This window comes from Polyodon spathula, chromosome 10 (genome assembly GCF_017654505.1).
Source record: "Polyodon spathula isolate WHYD16114869_AA chromosome 10, ASM1765450v1, whole genome shotgun sequence".
Taxonomy (NCBI): domain Eukaryota; kingdom Metazoa; phylum Chordata; class Actinopteri; order Acipenseriformes; family Polyodontidae; genus Polyodon; species Polyodon spathula.
Genome location: NC_054543.1, coordinates 36182094 through 36202063, shown reverse-complemented (window position 1 = coordinate 36202063; position 19970 = coordinate 36182094). Strand labels below are relative to the sequence as shown.

The 19970-nt window shown below is 40.4% G+C and overlaps 1 protein-coding gene across 2 annotated transcripts in view; it reads right to left on the bottom strand.

Annotated features, from left to right (window-relative positions):
• The window catches only part of chn1 (chimerin 1), a 46707-nt gene extending 37068 nt beyond the window's left edge, over positions 1–9639 (bottom strand). The window contains exons 1-2 of one of the 2 annotated variants that reach the window (XM_041261817.1): positions 7057–7649; positions 6651–6803 (exon numbers count right to left, since the gene is read on the bottom strand). In XM_041261817.1, coding sequence (XP_041117751.1) covers positions 6651–6669 — 19 coding nt within the window. In that variant the 5' untranslated portion in view covers positions 6670–6803; positions 7057–7649. Of the gene's footprint in view, positions 1–6650; positions 6804–7056; positions 7650–9544 lie in introns of those variants that run through there. The other variant, XM_041261819.1, reaches the window with a different exon arrangement.
• Positions 9640–19970: the final 10331 nt, after the last annotated feature.

Sequence of the window (19970 nt, the reverse complement as noted above, 5' to 3'; positions counted from 1 at the left end):
AATAAATACAATAAACAAATACAAATGCAAAAAATATATATTAGAAAGGGGGTGGGTAAAAGGTCTCTTCCTTCATCATGGGTACCTCAAAACATACAACACATGGGAGCAGCTTAAGTAAGGCATAATGAAGCCTTGCCATTAGTTATATCCAAATATTATTTAAACAAACATGTCTGTGACATTCATCTTCCATGACATGTAAATACAAAAATAGAGTAGACACATACAAATACATTTTGATACTCTTGTCTTCAAGAATGACATTTCTTAATTCAGACAGATGGGTCAGAGAACAATGGACCTGCCTATGGTATTGCATTTTGCAGGAGCTGTCATTAAAACAAAGGAGGGGTGGATACAATGTGGATACAACTGCAAACAATTTTATATGTACTGCTTTGCAAAATGAAAAGCTGACTAGTAACCACACTCAACGTGAAAGAAACAGTGCTCACAAACAAGTTTCCATGTCCCAAGCTGCCAGCTTCAGGTTTATGAATAAAGGTTGGGTGGGGGTGGTCAAGTTAGCCACAAATAAATCTTGCCTAATTGGTAATTGTTAGGATTGCATCATTACAGGATAAGTGTTGACTTTTTTTATGTAACCAAACCAATTTTGGAGATACTGTGCTCTGTTTACCCTCTAATTTGGTTCATTCAGTCAGGCCATACCCTTCACTTATCAATGTCCCTAAAATGTTACCATCTTTTATAAAGAAGATCCCTTTATTGATATGTTTCTATGTTTTACATAGTAAATAATACAGATAGTTTACAGCATCATTAGAAAAACTGTCAGAAACAGCATGGTATATAGCTGCTAAACCCAAATGCTTTAAAATTGTTGTGTAGGGCAGAGGACAGTAGATTAACTGATAACGCTGTGTAAACATTAGTGTTGTGTTGGCTACTGTTATCTGTAGCTTGCCTGAGCCACTTATGAAGAGACAGTTTCCTTAGCAACAGCATCAGTGTCTCCTGACAAAGAAGAATCTTCAATTTCATGCACAAATGCAACAAAATGCATTTCGACTAGTTTGAGGGATGCAGACACAGTTGCTGCAGACTACATGGGTTTTAATTGGTAAGAATATTGTAGATATTGAGACTGCCAGTAAACACAAGAGACAAAGGGACAGCCGGGTTCATGCAAGCAGCGACTAATCCAATACGCAGAATCAATTTATCCAGATTACTGGCATGTTCACTTGCATGTTTGCAATGCAGCCTATAATGCTTCTAAATGAAAGATGTATTTAAATTGATCCAATCTTAACTCTCAGTAAGATCTTTCAGGGGCCCTGTATTTTATACTTCAATTTGGAATATGAAGATACTTCAAAGTGTCTGCTGCTTCCTGGTACTGTAGTTTGGTATTACGTCCATGGTCACGATGCAATCAGGTCACGTGACCTGCCACACTGTCATCAATATTGCTTCAACTCAAGAAAAGGGGTTTCACAATAATGCTGTTGATGACATAAAGAACAGAATGAGTAGCTACTGGCCATCTTCAGGCAGACACAATCTGACTACACAGTCTTTAAATGAGCAGTAAATGACAGTTTAATATGTTAGCAAGATACATCCTCTTCCACATCAAAAAACAATCTACTAATCTAATCACATCAAATAAATGTCTTACACGAATTTCAAACTAATTATTTTGTGCCCCCCCTTTCAACAGCCAGTAATTCTAGATCTCTCGGGAGGTATTTATAAGATGCACATCTATATTGACAATTTAATTTGAGTAAGAGCAGTACTATACAGACAGTATGTTTTTGTGTTGTTTTTAAATGTATATATAGTCTGTTTGCAATAGATAATGACAGCTTTGCTGAGAGGTGCTGCTGTAAATTCACAAGCAAACCACTTATTTTAATCATTGTAGTACAAAGGATTAAATATCAGACAGGCCGTTACATTGAAATGGTATTTTTTTTGGCAAGATTGGTAAGATTTCTGTAGTAATACACAGGTTTGGTCATATGCAAAAAGAAACACATCAAAGAGCTGCAAATGTTGTACACAGTTAAATATTTATAGTTTTTTAAATATCCTATTCAATATCCTTTCAGTTACTTTTATCTGAACAAAGCTTCTCAATATATACTGAATGCTCTACATTTTTTAAATAAAAGCGACACCTTGTGGAGTTATGGCAAATTACACTCCTCTGCATTTTAATGAACAGTAACAAGCAGATTTAATTAAACAAGGAATTTAAAACAAATATTTAAACACATTTATGAGAGTAGTGAGTGAGTTGGTATAACAAATAAGCACAAACAAATCATTTCCCATGTTTTAATTTTACTATAATTCTAAAGAGATTTTTTTTTTTTCTTAAAAGACACACAGTGCCACCAGGTGGGAACTGCTTGACAGCTTTTCGTGAATTTTCAGCACACGCCTGCAATACATCTCTAAATACCACATGCAGAAATTGATTTGGCCTGTCACAAGAAAAAGAAAGAAAAACAGGCATCTTGACCTTTCAGTGTTGCTGGTACATAACAAACCCTGAAAAAAACTAAACATTTTGTGACTGATGTTTAAAATTGGTAAACGACCCAAGCCTTGACACATGTGAAGAAATTGTATCTTATAACAAAGCTGGCAGTCTAGATGGATGGCAACTGCATTGCAATGCGATAGACATGCCTTGCTAGATCATGTTATCAGATAGTTGAGAGTTCCTCTGGTCTCCAATTGAAACATGTCAATCAGGGCTTTAGAGAGCAGGCTCTCATTCACTGCAGTAGGTCTGCGTGCTAGGTGAACTGATGTGGTCCACTGATTCTTTCTTTAACTCACACCTTACTGGTTTGTTGTTGATATTTTTTTTGTTCAGACTAAGATGAATACCTTTTACCTGGCACAACACTAAGTTCGCTTCATGTGTTACAGGTAGTCAATCACACCCCATTTTCGCTCCTAGAAACTAGATCAGGTGGGGTGAGGGTGGTCCAACACAGTAAGTCTACTTCCATCACAATTTTATACGAGAAGTGGGCTTCAGATCAAAAGTCAATGGACTTCTGAGAACTATCATCATAATCCATCTCCAGGCACATCCCTTTACCCAGAGATGACAGGAAACCCACCTTCTGATAAGAAGAAACCAGTCACGCCAACTTAACCCAATGAAAGCTCTGCTGGATGTTTTTTGGTGAGAAAAACACAAACCAGCTCATTATCATAATTGCAAACAAACAGCTTTACTGGAAGGATTATCTAACCCCAATGCGTTTTACAAATTATACAATACATGTGTACGAATTACGAATGTTTTTTTAACTCTTATGACCTGAATCACTGCAGTTCTATACTCTTAACTTGGTCTCAGCTGATCTTTACATCTGAACCCCTGTAACCACTACTCTGTATCTGTGTGGTTTCATTACCAGAAACAGAGCACTGTGCTTATGTGAGGCAGCAGCACACTTTCTGCAGCAACATTTCTTCCTTCAAAAGACCATTTGAGGTTTAAAACAATTAGTTAGAGACTGCCAGTGAACACAAGAGACGAAGGGACAGTCGGGTTCATGCAAGCAGCGACTAATCCAATACGCAGAATCAATTTATCCAGATTACTGGCATGTTCACTTGCATGTTTGCAATGCAGCCTATAATGCTGCTAAATGAAAGATGTATTTAAAACAGAGACAAAGATTCCAGGTGTACTACAACAATGCAGCGGTTCCAACCCGTTCAACACAATTCTATTCAAAATATTAACCAAGCACTGATTTTATCATTGTCTTTCAGCAGCTCATCATTTTTATATTTATCTGTTATATCTGTATTAAAACTTTGTTTCCCCAGGATCTAAATCTCTCTTATTTTCCAGGAATTCGTGGTTGTTTAGTTACACATCACAATAAATAAAAACAGAAAGAAGCAGAAGGAAGTGTGGTTAATGACATAAGATATGCTGTGTTTAGTAAATGTTTCTTGCATTGTTCCTCTTCACATATTTACAATACATCATCTTAAAAAGTAGCGCGGTTCAGAAAACATATGGCATTACACATCCACACGTGTTGCTACAGCTGCTTAAATAACTTACCTGTCATTTTTCTTTTCAGCGTTAACATCTTGACAAAGTTTTACACATATAACTTTAAAGACTGTTTCAAAGCTCTTTTCAAAATGTCTGCTGTAGTGCCCAGAGTGTCAGGATTATTTCCCACATTGTCAAACAGGTAACACAGCAATAATGATCCATGATGTGGTACGGAACAGAAAAGCCTGAGCACTTATTAGGTTTGTTTTTTTGTTTGTTTTTTTTTTAAATCGCTCTTCCTGCGGTCCTGTAGAGGACAGATCCCAAACCACAGTGCACTAGAGTGGACAAAAGAGCTTTGAAACAGACTTTAAAGTTACAACTGTAAAAAGATGTCAGGATGTTAACAATGAAAAGAAAAATTGCAGGTATGACATGCACAGGTAGCACAGGGTTTTATTGCTACTGCCTTTGCTGATAGAAGATACTAGGTGACCTAATGCATGTATGTTTATATTTATGACTACCAGCAAATTTGCCCATAACAAAACACACAAAAAAATCCACCTCACAAAAAAGTATATTTAAAAACATATCAATGAGTCACTCTGTACAGTTTAAAAAATTCTGATGCTTTTTTTTTTTTTTTTTTTTTTAGAAATCTAGATCTTTGCTGACACCTTCAAAAAGAGTGTTCCTATCAGCACAACTTATAATTAGGAACAGTGTTCACCAACCACGTCTCTAAGCCAACTTGTACTGTTGCTATTTTTAAAAGTATCCACAATAGTGCTGTAGGTTTGCATGTAATACAGTAAGACTGAGCTAAAGAGCCCCTTGTGACCCCCTGGTAGCCCATGAATCTTGAAGCCCATTGTTTGTTGCAAAGTTTTCATCTTCTGTATGAACGGTTTCACTACTGTACGTTCTTTACAGATTTCTGCATATACTAGTACATTTTACTAGTATATGGAGATTGTTAATGGTAGTCTATTACTGTACTGTAAATTTATGAAAAAAATACTCCCGTTGTTAAAAATGTTGTTCATCTAAACAGATTAACATTGAGTAGCATATATAATATCAATAATAATACATTTTGCATAGGTCAATATCTGGAATATCTACAAAGGGCAAAGCGTCTACCTGTAATGGCTGGTGTCATGTAATATGACAGGTATCTCCACGCATAGAAGTAGTACACAAATTTTACTTTTAAAAGACAAAAAATAAATAAAAGGGAATTTGTTGTTTTACCACGTGTCAAGTGATCCAATTACATCTCTGATCTCATTATGCGCTTGATTAGATCATTCGTTACAAAACAAATTGTCAAATGATATCAGCAAGATAAAATTAGACCTGAAACTTTGATTAGCCAATCCTGCCATCAGGTTGTGTATTACTGTACTCAGAATATAGTTATTCTTTTTCAAGTGTTTTTGGTAGTTGGTAACTGTATTAAAAACAATTGACAAAACATCCATAGAAATGTAATATACATTAATAGTTAACATACACACTGACTGGTTTTAATGCAGGACAAAAACGTGATAGTTGACTGCATTACATAACATCATTGTTTTTCTTTTTAAATTGTATAATAAATGATGTTGAAATGCAGGTATATATGTTTTTAAATGGCATAATAAATTATGTTGAAATATAGGTATATGTTGTTGTTGATATATTAATGTATGCCTCAAACACACATTAAGTAGAACGTTGTAAAGTCCATAATACGTGTAGCAGCAGACAGCGTTTTGTCAGTTTTAGGTGGTTACAACAGAGATAAAAACATTCTTGTCCCTACAGGCCTTCATGACTTCCAGGAAATAATTCACTTTACTGTAAGGGAGTCTAAAATCCTGGTTCCATATTGATAACAAAACGGAAGACAAACCTATTGTTTTATCATATTCTCTTTTATACAACACTGACTAAATAATATAATTCTTTACTTAATATTAGTTAAGGCAGTATCACTTCTTTAAATCATATTTGATTTAATTAGTTAAAAATCTACAATAAACAATTTCTCTTAGGAACCATCTTTTAAATATCAGTATGTTTGATGCATAATCATACAGACATTTAAGTAGTTTAATGAAACAGTTAATTGCTGTAACATCTTAGCTTTCTATACGTTGTGTACTGTAGCTTTAGAACGCAATTAATGCAACTGTCCCACCAGCAATAGCGATGCGCTGGGTTCCGCAAAAAGGCCTGCAACTGTACAAACTTACTGAAATATACAATGCTTGTGCGATTTTTCTGTTATTGCATGAATTTAAATCATCAACAAGTATTCTGCAAAACATAATCTGTACATTATTAAAAATGTTACCCATATCAAAATACTAGGAGCTTATACAGTAAACACGACACATGATGTTATTAGAAGACACGTTAACTACCAATCAATTGCATTGTCAATGAACATGTTTGCGCCCACCCGTTCCAAAATCTCCCTTCGGGAGCATACGCCCAGAAGGCTTATTAATGCAAAACATTAGGATTACTAATTGGCTAACAATCTGTATAAATCCTTTCAATTCTACACAAAACTGCATCGTATCCCAATAGCATGTGGGGGAAATGAAAGTTTAGGCTAAAAACATAGCTTTCAACTTACCAAAAACAGTTAGAGCCATTTTATTGCTGCAATTCCTATGGGGTGTGTGTGTATGTTTGTGTGTGTGTGGACAAAGCCTCTCACTGCAACGGCATTGATGCTGACTTCCAGTCTCACGTCATTCACCAAACCTTGTTAAAGCAAACAGATATTCTAAAAAAAAGAAAAAAAAAAGAAAAAAAAGAAAATTGCAATACACAAATGAGCAGAACTGTTAGATCGTAATCGTTTATTGTTTTTTTAAAATATCTAAGGGCTAAATCAAAACAATACGCTAATAATTAATTTAGTGCATAATTAATACTAAACAATTTACGTAAAAAAATTTAAAAAAAATACACCAGAGGTAATAAAATGTGCACCCTTAAGCCCAATACCACCCGTATGCACTAAACGCAGTACTTACTCTCGATCACAATGCTTGACCCAAGATCAGGATTAGAGACGCCATCTTGTTTTACCACATGACCAGTTTAACCTCCTGTGCAACTGCACAGAAATTCCCGGTTGAGTTCCCATGGAAACAGTGATATTCCACGAAAACGCATGGCTTTAGAAGCAACAGCGAGCCCACCCGTGTGTGTGCAAACAGACCATGCACAGTGTTGTGTTTTTGTATGTTTTTTTTTTTTTTTTACCAAAACATTTGTATACAGATTTTTTTTAGTTCAATAGGGTCAGATACTAAAATATTAACATAAATAGTTTAGATTACAGGAAATGCACTACAGAGGTGCTAGGGGTTCCAAAAGGGTGCCATTTGAAGGGACAGAAAAGCATGTAGTTCTTCAAGCTTGAGCACATTGTATGTCAGAGGCTTCGAATACAGACACAACACAAACGCTGTTGATGGAGGAGCTGAGCATGGGTTCTTTCACTGGCTCTGCTTACGCACACATTATCACCAAATTACCGGTTATTACATGGCTGCCCAAGTATGTTATTAAAATAAATAAATACATAATAAAAATCAAATAATTCTTGAGGTGGCATTCAGTCTACAATGCAAGGGAATCCTGATTTACTGTTTCCCTTTTTTTGTGACGAAGGAGCAGAATACTCGGTATATATGGCACCGCCCCCCACCCCATCCCCGCTCTTTTTTATCTTTGCATATATATATATATATATATATTATATATATATATATATATATATATATATATATATATATATATATATATATATATATATATATATTATTTATTTCTTAGCAGACGCCCTTACCCAGGGTGACTTACAGTTGTATACAAAAAATACATATCAAGAATTGCAGTACAATTAAGAGCAAGATACAAAATACTACAGATTGGGTTAAGTGAGGGATTAAATACAGTAAAATAGGGAGCAGATAAGTGCAAGTTGAAGTGCATTAAAGGCTATATTGTCCAGAAGGGAAGAGTTGGTTTTACAGGTGTTGTCTGAAGAGGTGTGTCTTGAGGAGGCGAGCAGCAGAGTTCTGAATGAGCTGGAGTCGACCAGTAGAGGTCAGGAGGGAGTTGCAGTTGTCTAGGCAGGAGAGTACCAGGGCCTGGATGAGGTGTTGCGTGGAGCAGTTGGTGGGAAAGGGTCAGATTCTTCATATGTTGCTCAGGAAGAATTGGCAGGTGCATGCGAAAGTGGAGATGTGTTGCGAGTAGGAGAGGCAGAGGGGTCCAGGGTTACTCTGAGGTTCTTGGCTGAGGAGGGAAAGAGTGTGGTAGATTCCAGAGGAATGGAGATAGGGAGATCAGAGGAGGGGGAAGATGAGGAGGGGAAGAAAAGGAGGTTAGATTTAGAGTGGTTGAGTTTGAGGTGATGCGAGTGCATCCAGGAGGAGATAGCATACAGACAGGTAGAGATACAGAAGGAGATGGTGGGGTCAGATGGGGGAAGGAGAGGAAGATCTGAGCATCATCAGCATAGAAATGTATGAGAGACTATAGAATATGGTGAGAGGGCCCAGGGAGCGGGTGTGGAGAGAGAACAGGAGAGGACCCAAGACTGATCCTTGGGGGACTCCTGTTGAGAGAGGGTGAGGTGTGGAGGTTGAGCCGCACCAGGTTACATGGTAGGAGCGGTCAGAGAGGTAGGAGGAGAACCAGGCCAGAGCAGTGTCAGAGATTCCCAGGTCAGCGAGAGAGGATAGGAGAATAGAGTGATCAACAGTGTCAAAAGCAGCAGAGAGATCGAGGAGAATTAGGACACAGGAGAGAGAGGCAGCATGGGCAGCGTTTAGTGAGTTAATGACAGAACAGTTTCAGTGGAGTAAGTAGACCGGAAACAAGATTGGAGAGGATGTCGAGCAGAGAGTGATTTGACAGGAAAGAAGAGGGCTGGCGGTGTACTGCCCTCGAAAGGGTTTTAGAGAGGCAGGGTAAGAGGGAGACAGGATGGTAGTTCATGAGGGAGGTGGTGCTGAGGGTAGGTTTTTTGAGGAGGTGGGTGATAGAGGCTTGTTTGAAGGCAGAGAGGAGAGTGTATATATATATATATATATATATATATATATATATATATATATATATATATATATATATATATTGAAATCAAACCATGTCTTGGGATTACACTTTGATACAGTTCTAGTAACTGTAAGACCATTTGTATCTATGTCGATAACAGCTTTCCAAAGGTTACAGACCTCTGTCTCCTGAATGTAAAGTAAACAGGAAATGGTAACAATGGGTTTTGCAATGTAACTATAGACAGCTAAATAGTCTGAAACGATTGCTACACCACGGGTCTGTAAGATTTTAAATATTGTACTAATTGTCACCATTTTACAATTATCTTGTTATAGTAAGAAGGAATAAATCCTTAATTATCTCTCCACCGGTAATCTCACACACTGCCAAAGGCCCTGTCTGTCCGTGAAAAACAGAATAAGATCTGGTTACTTTAAAATTACCTACCCTTTGAACTTGTGTGGAAGATCCTGGTTTTCAAGACACTATTTTCACGATCACACCCGACAGAGACAGGTTCCCACAGACAAGGTGTCGGTCTTCGGCTGGGGGAAGAAGGGGGATTGGTTTTGCCTTCTATTTAAACCATGTATTTCTGTACTCTGGACCCTCTTCATCAAACTCACCTGACAACGCTGAAGGGTCCTGTAGGGTCAAACCTACACTATTGTTTTGTTGGAAGATTTGTCCATGCAGTTCATATGTGGTTAAGTTCTGTATTGTGTAGCATTGGTTTTTCCTCCGTTCCGGAATTAAACTGTTTTTACTGAAAGTCAAGAGAACTGGAATTATTATTTTTGAGAAATAACCTAACCTTGATTTCTTACAAGTCCTACTTTGAAGTAAGTGGAAAGGCCATGGCAAATTTGCAGTGATGAAAACAACAGTTAAAATGTTGAAAACAATCAGAAACAATATAGATGAAGCAAGAAGACTTAATGATTGTTCTGGGTAGTTTATTTTAATTGTGTAATGTTAACATAATTTTATTCATGTCTAAAATTGGTATTCGCCTTTAAAATAGGTCCCTGTTTCTGTAAACTGTCAGTAAATTTGATGTTCAGCATACTGTGATAGTGTGCAACTACTGGTCCATATGGAAAACAAATCCATATATATATATATATATATATATATATATATATATATATATATATATATATAATGACATGTAGAGAGAGGACAATATATGAATAATATATTTATAACCTTACCATATATTTTCAACATATAAAATTATTTTTTTTATTTTTATACATTACTAATTCATTTTACTTAACTGACTGACTAAAAACATATTTTACAATATATATTTTCAACAAACTTTCCATACTTTTAAAATATAGTATGTTTTTGTAATGATGTTGAGCTTAGACATCAATTAATATAAATGATATATTTAATTGTATTGAAACATGTATTTACCTTTTTTTTTAAATTTAATATTAATCAATATATTTATTATACAAAACATAAGAACATAAGAAAGGCTACAAATGAGAGGTCATTCAGCCCATCTTGCTCGTTTTATGTATGTATTTGTCATACACGGATATTGCCGGAGCAGATTCGTGTAAATTAGTTGCTTGCAAAGGATGCTGGGGGTCGGGATTCTTGTGTGACAACTGTGATTATTTATTGATTATTGTGAATATTTGATTACTGTTTTGTGATAATTGTACAGGTTATTGTTTTACATGTTTATGGTTCATTCGGGAGTGGGGAGGCGTCCCCAAGAGTGGGGAGGTGCCTGTTTGCGTGTGTTTGTCATGGTGAGCGGTGAGTCACTGCTGTTAGCAATCTATCAATCTCTGCCAAATTATAAAGCGATGAGTCGCTTCCTTTATTAATTCACAGAGATGTTTTTAAGTGGTCTGCTTGTCTACAATTCTGTTTGTTTTGCATTATGTGTCATACACAAGAACATATTGTATATTAAATGTCATATTTCAAACATCTACAAAAAGCATTTTTCATATAAATTTTATATTTCTCAATATATTTACTTTATATTTTAAAAGCATTAACGATATATTTAACATAGATACATAGTTATATCTATCTATCTATCTATCTATCTATCTATCTATCTATCTATCTATCTATATTTAAATACATAAAACATATATTTACCATATATCTCATATTTTTCATATCTAGAAAAGGAGCCAATTTAGGTATATTAAAAATGTATAAAATATCTTGACAATACATTTTTATTATATTCTATGTAATTCAAGAATGATGTTGGGAAAATCTAAGTACCATTTTCTTATTATATATTAAAAATATATTTTTGTTCCATATGGGCATGTAGAAAGCTGAGTCAGCCTGAAAGTAAACCATTTCAGCTTGAAAATGTAAGCAGAAAATAAATATACCTTCAACCAAAGAGAAGGGTACTCTATTACAAGCCTGTGTTTTGACATCTAGATTTTACACTAGATAAAAAATAACAAATAAATATTGGTTTCCAAAGTCTAAACTTTTTTTTTTTTAAATCCCATTTCGGGGTTAATTTTGACAACCTGGGTTTGGTTCCTATTTTGGGTAAGCAACAGCTATTTTCCCTTAATGTTTATTTTATTTGTACTTAATTTTATAATATACTGAATAATAATAATAATAATAATAATAATAATAATAATAATAATGTCTAAGACAATTGTATGGGCCAGCTTCACAAAACATTTACCACCATGTTACAAAGCTTAATAAAAATAAATATAATTTAAGCTTACATGTATCCTCGTTCTTTCCTTGATAGTTTTGTAACATTCCTTTTTTTTAGTTTTTACAAATAAATGAATATTGTAAGGATGCGGTGAGTGCGGTATTTGAGTTGAAAGTCAAATTTTTGACAGCTAAGTCAAATCTGTCACTTGTGTACGCTCTGATAAGGGTTCACAAGTGTCACATACAAGAAGAAAGAAGAAGAAGAAGAAGAAGAAGAAACGAAGATCAAATAATAATAATAATAATAATATAGCACCTAATATTGTGCTGAATATGCAGAATAAGATTTTTATGGGTATCGTTATACTTTAGAAAATGATGGATATAAAGTTCTATAATGCTGTAGGGAGCTTTAAGCTGTTGTGCTGGTTTTACATGGAATATTATGAACCCATTATATGCAAATGACTAGCGCTGACAGCCCAGTAAGAGGTCAATACATATTTATTCCAATTCCCAATCATCAGTTTACTAGGAGGGGTGTATAGGCTGTATCACATATGAACAGTAGTCGTTTATTATTATTAACCTCCATAAATGATTGTGGCAGGCTGGCGAGTGGATAGAGGCCCAGAGACAGACTGCAGTTCAAAAAAATAACTGTTTTATTATAAATAAACAAAAATAAAGTGCACAAGGGCAAAATAACAGATACTCAAACACAAATAAAGCAAAAATAAAACTCACAAAAATAAAGTTTCCAGGCTGGGCAATGCCTTCACTGGATTTAGAAAATTCAAAAACCACAAAACAAACACCAACCTGCTTCCTCAGCTCCCTCCTCCCAAATGAGAAGCTGAGGCCTCCTTTTATATCAGGTGGCTGGGCGCTGATTGATCGTTAATCAACCTAATCAACTAATCAACCCCAGCCACCTGAACATAATAAACCCAGGCAGGCAGGGGAAGTTAACCCCATCCCTGCCAATTTTAAAAGGGCAGAGCTTTGCTCTGCCACACACCTCCCCCCATGTACAACGTACACCGGCCGCAATCGGCCAACTCCCCCCTTCCCCCCCCCCCCCCCCCTCCTCCCCCCAAGAGTCCAATTATGTCCCTTGGGTGGGCTGTTATGGTGGGTGGTGGTGGGCGGGGTTGATGTCGGAGCCCCCAAGCCTTCTTTGGTTGAGGGGGCCCCGAATGTCCAAGGTAGCATGGCGACGGCGGCCCGGCTCCCTCTGGTGGCGGAGGCGGCGACGGCGGCCCGGCTCCCTCTGGTGGCGGAGGCGGCGACGGCGGCCCGGCTCCCTCTGGTGGCGGAGGCGGCGACGGCGGCCCGGCTCCCTCTGGTGGCGGAGGCGGCGACGGCGGCCCGGCTCCCTCTGGTGGCGGAGGCGGCGACGGCGGCCCGGCTCCCTCTGGTGGCGGAGGCGGCGACGGCGGCCCGGCTCCCTCTGGTGGCGGAGGCGGCGGCCCGGCTCCCTCTGGTGGGGAGCGGCGGCGGGCTCCCTCTGGTGGCGGAGGTGGCGGCGGCGGCCCGGCTCCCTCTGGTGGCGGAGGCGGCGGCGGCGGCGGCCCGGCTCCCTCTGGTGGCGGAGGCGGAGGCGGCGGCCCGGCTCCCTCTGGTGGCGGAGGCGGAGGCGGCGGCCCGGCTCCCTCTGGTGGCGGAGGCGGCGACGGCGGCGGCCCGGCTCCCTCTGGTGGCGGAGGCGGGGCGGGCGGGCGGCGGCCCGGCTCCCTCTGGCTCTGAGAGCGGCGGCGGCTCCTCCTCCCTCTCTGGCTCTGGGAGCGACGGCAGATCCTCCTCCCTCTCTGGCTCTGGGAGCGACGGCAGCTCCTCCTCCCTCTCTGGCTCTGGGAGCGACAGCAGATCCTCCTCCCTCTCTCTCTCTGGGAGCGACAGCAGATCCTCCTCCCTCTCTGGCTCTGGGAGCGACAGCAGATCCTCCTCCCTCTCTGGCTCTGGGAGCGACAGCAGATCCTCCTCCCTCTCTGGCTCTGGGAGCGACAGCAGATCCTCCTCCCTCTCTGGCTCTGGGAGCGACAGCAGATCCTCCTCCCTCTCTGGCTCTGGGAGCGACAGCAGATCCTCCTCCCTCTCTGGCTCTGGGAGCGACGGCAGATCCTCCTCCCTCTCTGGCTCTGGGAGCGACGGAGGCTCCTCCTCCCTCTCTGGCTCTGGGAGCGACAGCAGATCCTCCTCCCTCTCTGGCTCTGGGAGCGACGGCAGATCCTCCTCCCTCTCTGGCTCTGGGAGCGACGGCAGATCCTCCTCCCTCTCTGGCTCTGGGAGCGACGGCAGATCCTCCTCCCTCTCTGGCTCTGGGAGCGACGGCAGATCCTCCTCCCTCTCTGGCTCTGGGAGCGACGGCAGCTCCTCACCCCTCTCTGGCTCTGGGGACGACGGCAGCTCCTCACCCCTCTCTGGCTCTGGGAGCGACGGCAGCTCCTCACCCCTCTCTGGCTCTGGGAGCGACGGCAGCTCCTCACCCCTCTCTGGCTCTGGGAGCGACGGAGGCTCCTCACCCCTCTCTGGCTCTGGGGACGACGGCAGCTCCTCACCCCTCTCTGGCTCTGGGAGCGACGGCAGCTCCTCACCCCTCTCTGGCTCTGGGAGCGACGGCAGCTCCTCACCCCTCTCTGGCTCTGGGGACGACGGAGGCTCCTCACCCCTCTCTGGCTCTGGGGACGACGGCAGCTCCTCACCCCTCTCTGGCTCTGGGACGACGGCAGCTCCTCACCCCTCTCTGGCTCTGGGGGACGACGGCAGCTCCTCACCCCTCTCTGGCTCTGGGAGCGACGGCAGCTCCTCACCCCTCTCTGGCTCTGGGGACGACGGCAGCTCCTCACCCCTCTCTGGCTCCCGGGAAGGCGGCTCACCCCTCTCTGGCTCTCGGGAAGGCGGCTCACCTCTCTTTATTGGAGTGACCGGTGGATCTCCCATGTCTACCGCCAGGTAATTAACCACCATGAGGGCAACCTCTGGGAAGGAGGCCGGGTGGTGCTGTTCCTCCCACTGTTCCCACCTCTCCCCATCTCGACGCCACAGCGTGTTGATAACTATGGGGAGATCGTGGACGAGGTCTGCCTCAGGGTGCATCAACCAGTCCCAGATCTCCTGGGACGGTGGTGAAGGTGGTGGTGCTGGAGGTAGTGGGGTGGCCCCTGATGCCCGGGGTGAACACGGCACCTCTTCCTGGGCCTGGTTGTAGGGGCATCCTGCCCAGTTGTGGCCGTCCTCCTCACACCGGCCACACCAGTTTGCCGGTGGCACGTCTGGGCAGGACCGCCAACGATGGTCCTCCTTCCCGCACCAGGAACACCAGGGGAAGAGGCTGGCCGGGTCCTCCAGCGGTGGCTGCAGCAGCTTACATTTCTTCAGCTGCTGCTTTTCCTGCCTTTGCCGCTGTCTGCTCTTCTTTCCCATTTTTTTTTTTTTCCAAAAAAAAAAAATAAATAAATAAATAAATACTGCTCTGAGCCTCTAGGTGGCGCTATCCCACCTCTGACACCAAATGTGGCAGGCTGGCGAGTGGATAGAGGCCCAGAGACAGACTGCAGTTCAAAAAAATAACTGTTTTATTATAAATAAACAAAAATAAAGTGCACAAGGGCAAAATAACAGATACTCAAACACAAATAAAGCAAAAATAAAACTCACAAAAATAAAGTTTCCAGGCTGGGCAATGCCTTCACTGGATTTAGAAAATTCAAAAACCACAAAACAAACACCAACCTGCTTCCTCAGCTCCCTCCTCCCAAATGAGAAGCTGAGGCCTCCTTTTATATCAGGTGGCTGGGCGCTGATTGATCGTTAATCAACCTAATCAACTAATCAACCCCAGCCACCTGAACATAATAAACCCAGGCAGGCAGGGGAAGTTAACCCCATCCCTGCCAATTTAAAAGGGCAGAGCTTTGCTCTGCCACAATGATGTTCAAGACAGATCCATTAATATATTTATTTAAACATACTATATCTGTATACACAAATGGAGACTATACATTTCATAGTCACTTGAGAAATAGTGTAAATATTGCATAGTACAAATATTGAAGAGATAGAAACAGAAAATCTTAAACGTTACGGGAAATACCAGAGAAAGATCAGCCTGGTGGTTTCCTGCATGTGCCACGTCAGCTGACCCTTACAAAGTATATGTGGGCAAATTAAACTTTAGAACAACTATTCCAGGCTGAAACATTCTGGGTATATACTAATTGAAAATTATGACTTTCCCCCATCCTCAATCCTATACATAGGGCTCAACTATACGAAAACCTTAATAACTATAATCGCCTGGGGCATAGCAGATCTCCAAGAAGCCTCAAGAAAATGACAACGACACTAGTGACTTTCTTTGTTTTTACATTTCGGTGAGCCATGTCCTGACAACCTGTCCTGGTCGCTGTAAATGTCAAGATCTGAACATGTTTTGTGCCAACGGTGGATTGCAGACTGTACCTGAAAGCACAGAGAACGCACCTGTGAAGTACCTTGGTTTAAGAGGCAACTTCATTAATTCCATTGCTGCTGAGGATTTTACAGTGTATACAAGCTTGAAAAGGTTGGATTTACAATATAATTCAATCGCTACTATTCCATATGGCACATTTGAGTCCCTTGGAAAGGTAAACGAACTTTATTTGGTGAATAACCGTATTTCTCGACTTAAAAACCAGACTTTTACTGGACTCACAAGCCTCCATTATTTGGTCTTAAGCAACAATCGCATGTTTTGGCAGGAGCGTTTTATAATTTGGAAAATCGCACCAAACTGAGATTGAGTGGGAATGCTTTATCTGCAATAACAAATGGCTTCTTTGTTCATCTTCAAAAACTAGAGTTCTTATATTTTGAAAACAACAGGATATCCACGATAACCAGAAACGCGTTTAAAGGACTGGACAATCTTATAGAGGTACATTTTACTGGAAACAATTTAACCATCGAGGGTGTGTTTCGGCATTTACCTGCGCTTTCAAATTCACAGCTCGACAAGAACAGCGTCACTGTTTAAGAAGGGGAGTTTGTAAAACCCTGACAACCCTACAAACACTATCTTTAAGTCACAATAGCATTTCTGAGATCGATTCAGGCGTCTTTGCGGGACTATCCAGATTAACATCACTGAAGCTGAATGGAAACTTCATTTCTGCAATCGGGGCGCATTTTTTAAGTAACTCTCTACACGTGGTAGAGATTGACTTAAGCCACAACCAAATCAGCACCGTGAATGAATATGCATTCGAAAATGTACCGGCCCTTAACATTTTAAAACTAAATGACAACAAACTTACCTATTTAAGTCCCGATGTGTTCAGCACCGCTGCTCAACTATCCAGTTTAAAACTGAACGACAACCCATGGCAACGAACTGCGAATTGATTCATCTGAAATCATCTTCGGACAGACTTCGAGTCATGACAGTGTTTATTAAGGGTGCGGAACCAAAAAGCCTAATGGGGAAGTATCTTGATTTTGTAATCAATGCAGAAATTCAAAATACAGACAGTGAGTGTGCAGATTTAATGTCAGCAGATGATCCTGGGTACGTTACAACCATAAATGCAGAAAACCTGAGAACAACACATTCCAAAGCCGAAGAGCTGAAAGAAAATCAGACCATGTCAACACCATCTCGTTCGACATCGGATGCAAGCACTTTCAGTACTATCATTAAAAATGAATCCAAGCGGCACATTGTCACTCCAACATTACAAGATCCAGCAAATGAATCAACGACACCACATATCCTAACCACTGCGGATTCGCTGGACAGCATCAGAACTTCGAACAAAGAACCGCAGACAAAAGGCTCTGAGATTCAAGATGCATGTTGGTATAACCAGTTTGCTATTATTGATATTTCTGCGGATGAAATCACCTCCAGTTCAGCTAAAATAAAATGTGATATGCAGAAAAATTACAATAAATTGGTCTATTTTAGAATCATGTATGATCAGTTTGACCGGGAGAATTGATTCGGTCGATTCATAAACATCAAACAAGGCCATGTTTGTGGTTTGAGTGATCTTAGATATTTTATTTGTGTGGAAAGCGTTGTCAACGAGAGTATGTCATGTTGCCTCAAGAGATCTCTGCGATGGAATTGTCACAAAAGATGAAACAAGTTTTCCTCCAGACCCCCAGGCTATGATACTGTACTTCAGCGTGAGGAATACTGAGGCATTAATAGGTATATTGGTAGTTGTTGTTTCTGTAATCATTTATAAAAATAACAAAAAAAGATCTACTGAAAGTGTGATGTACTGCCAGAACACGAATGACACTTGTACAGTTTGTGCTGGTTTCCCATCAGATTATAACTGTGGGCATCACTCGAACAGCTCCAGAACGGGGACTTACCAAGCAAACGAAACAGATGCTATCGACCTGACACAAACTTTATGATTTTCCACCAGTTTGTGATGAACATGCACTTTATTGACACCTTAATCCTGATTTAAACAACACTGTTAAAATTGTTATTTTGGAAAGAAATTGGGTTTCGTATTCACTGGTCTTTCATGGCTGGTAAACATCTTGTAGGGTTGACCAATATTCTTCCTCAGAACCAGACCTGGTAATTAATGTATATTCGTTCTGTGGCAACAGTAGCAGACAGATGTACATTTATCAAAATCCATGGTATAGGGGAAAAAAAAAAAAAAAAAAAAAAAAAAAACATAAAAAACAACATTAAGACAACCCAGTGGGGGAAAAAAAATCCAAACGAGGAGTAAAATATATCAAGATTAAACAAAACTTCTCATGCAAACAAACAAAGCTTATCTGGATGCATGCTATTATTCTGTTATTTGTTTTTATTATATAAAATTATGTAGCAATGTACATATATGTGAGAAACTGTTCATGCTTATGCAAAAACTACCTAGCTACTTATACAAGCTGTATTATTATGTATTTATTTATTTGTAATTTCGATATTCACTAATTCGAACAGGTTATTCTTTAATGTTGATAAACTATGCTTTACACCTACTTTACACATTTATAACAGAAGTCTAATTATACACGAGATACTGTTGGGGGGGGCTGCTCTTTGGGGGGGGGGGGGGGGGGGGGGGGGGGGGGGGGGGGGGGGGGGGGGGGGGGGGGGGGGGGGGGGGGGGGGGGGGGGGGGGGGGGGGGGGGGGGGGGGGGGGGGGGGGGGGGCTGCTGGGGTGGTACTGGGGGGGGGGGGGGGGGGGGGGGGGGGGGGGGGGGGGGCGACGACACCCACCATAAACAGGCATAATCTAGGAGAATGTCATATCAGATGGCTTGGCTGTAAACAAATTAATATTCTACTGGACACCGCTCGTTATGGACCTCGCTCATCTAGAACACAGCAGTGTACCTGTAAAGGCAGTCTAAAGTGGGAGGATCTACAAACTCAAAAAGCGCTGTCTCTTTACAGCACCAACGCGTTTAGAATGTGTGAGAATAGCAGTTCTGAGTGCAAATCCATACAGATCAACAGTGAGCAGGCACTGCATTTCTCTATAAATCCACAAGATGGCAGTGTCCTACAATAGGAATGGAACACTGGAAAAGAATGTATAGTTATACTTTAAACACTGGCGTTAATGAGGCTGACAAATGTTTAACAAACAAACAAAATATACTACGAAAATACAAAACAATACTACTACTACTACTACTAACAATAATAATAAATTGTCATAATATTTTGAACAGATGTGAAAAGATTTTTTTTTTTTTTTTAATTACAACATTTTTTTTTAAGTAAATTAATGATATTTAATACAGAATTTTCACTACACTTTACCATTAACACCAAACCCTCTTTAACAAATACCAAATTTAAGCATTTATAAGACCAATGATGAACCTGGTTATTACTCAAGGTGGTACAACATGATAAATGATACCGACCTAACTGAGACTTCGGTTTAATAATAGGTTTAATTCTCTTAGAGAATTTACTCATGCAAATAGCACACAATAGTAATAGTACAAATGACCTGTAATACATGTACTTTTCAATATATTCAATAGAACTTAGAAGAAATGCAGCATAGCTTATAAAACTACACAGTAGTGAAATTATAATTGATTGTAAAAGTTAAAAGGCAAATTAAACTAAATTGATTATGCAGTTTTTCTAAGCATATATTTATTAAACCCTGTCCTTTTAATGTGTTTTCTTTACATTTTATATTAACTAACA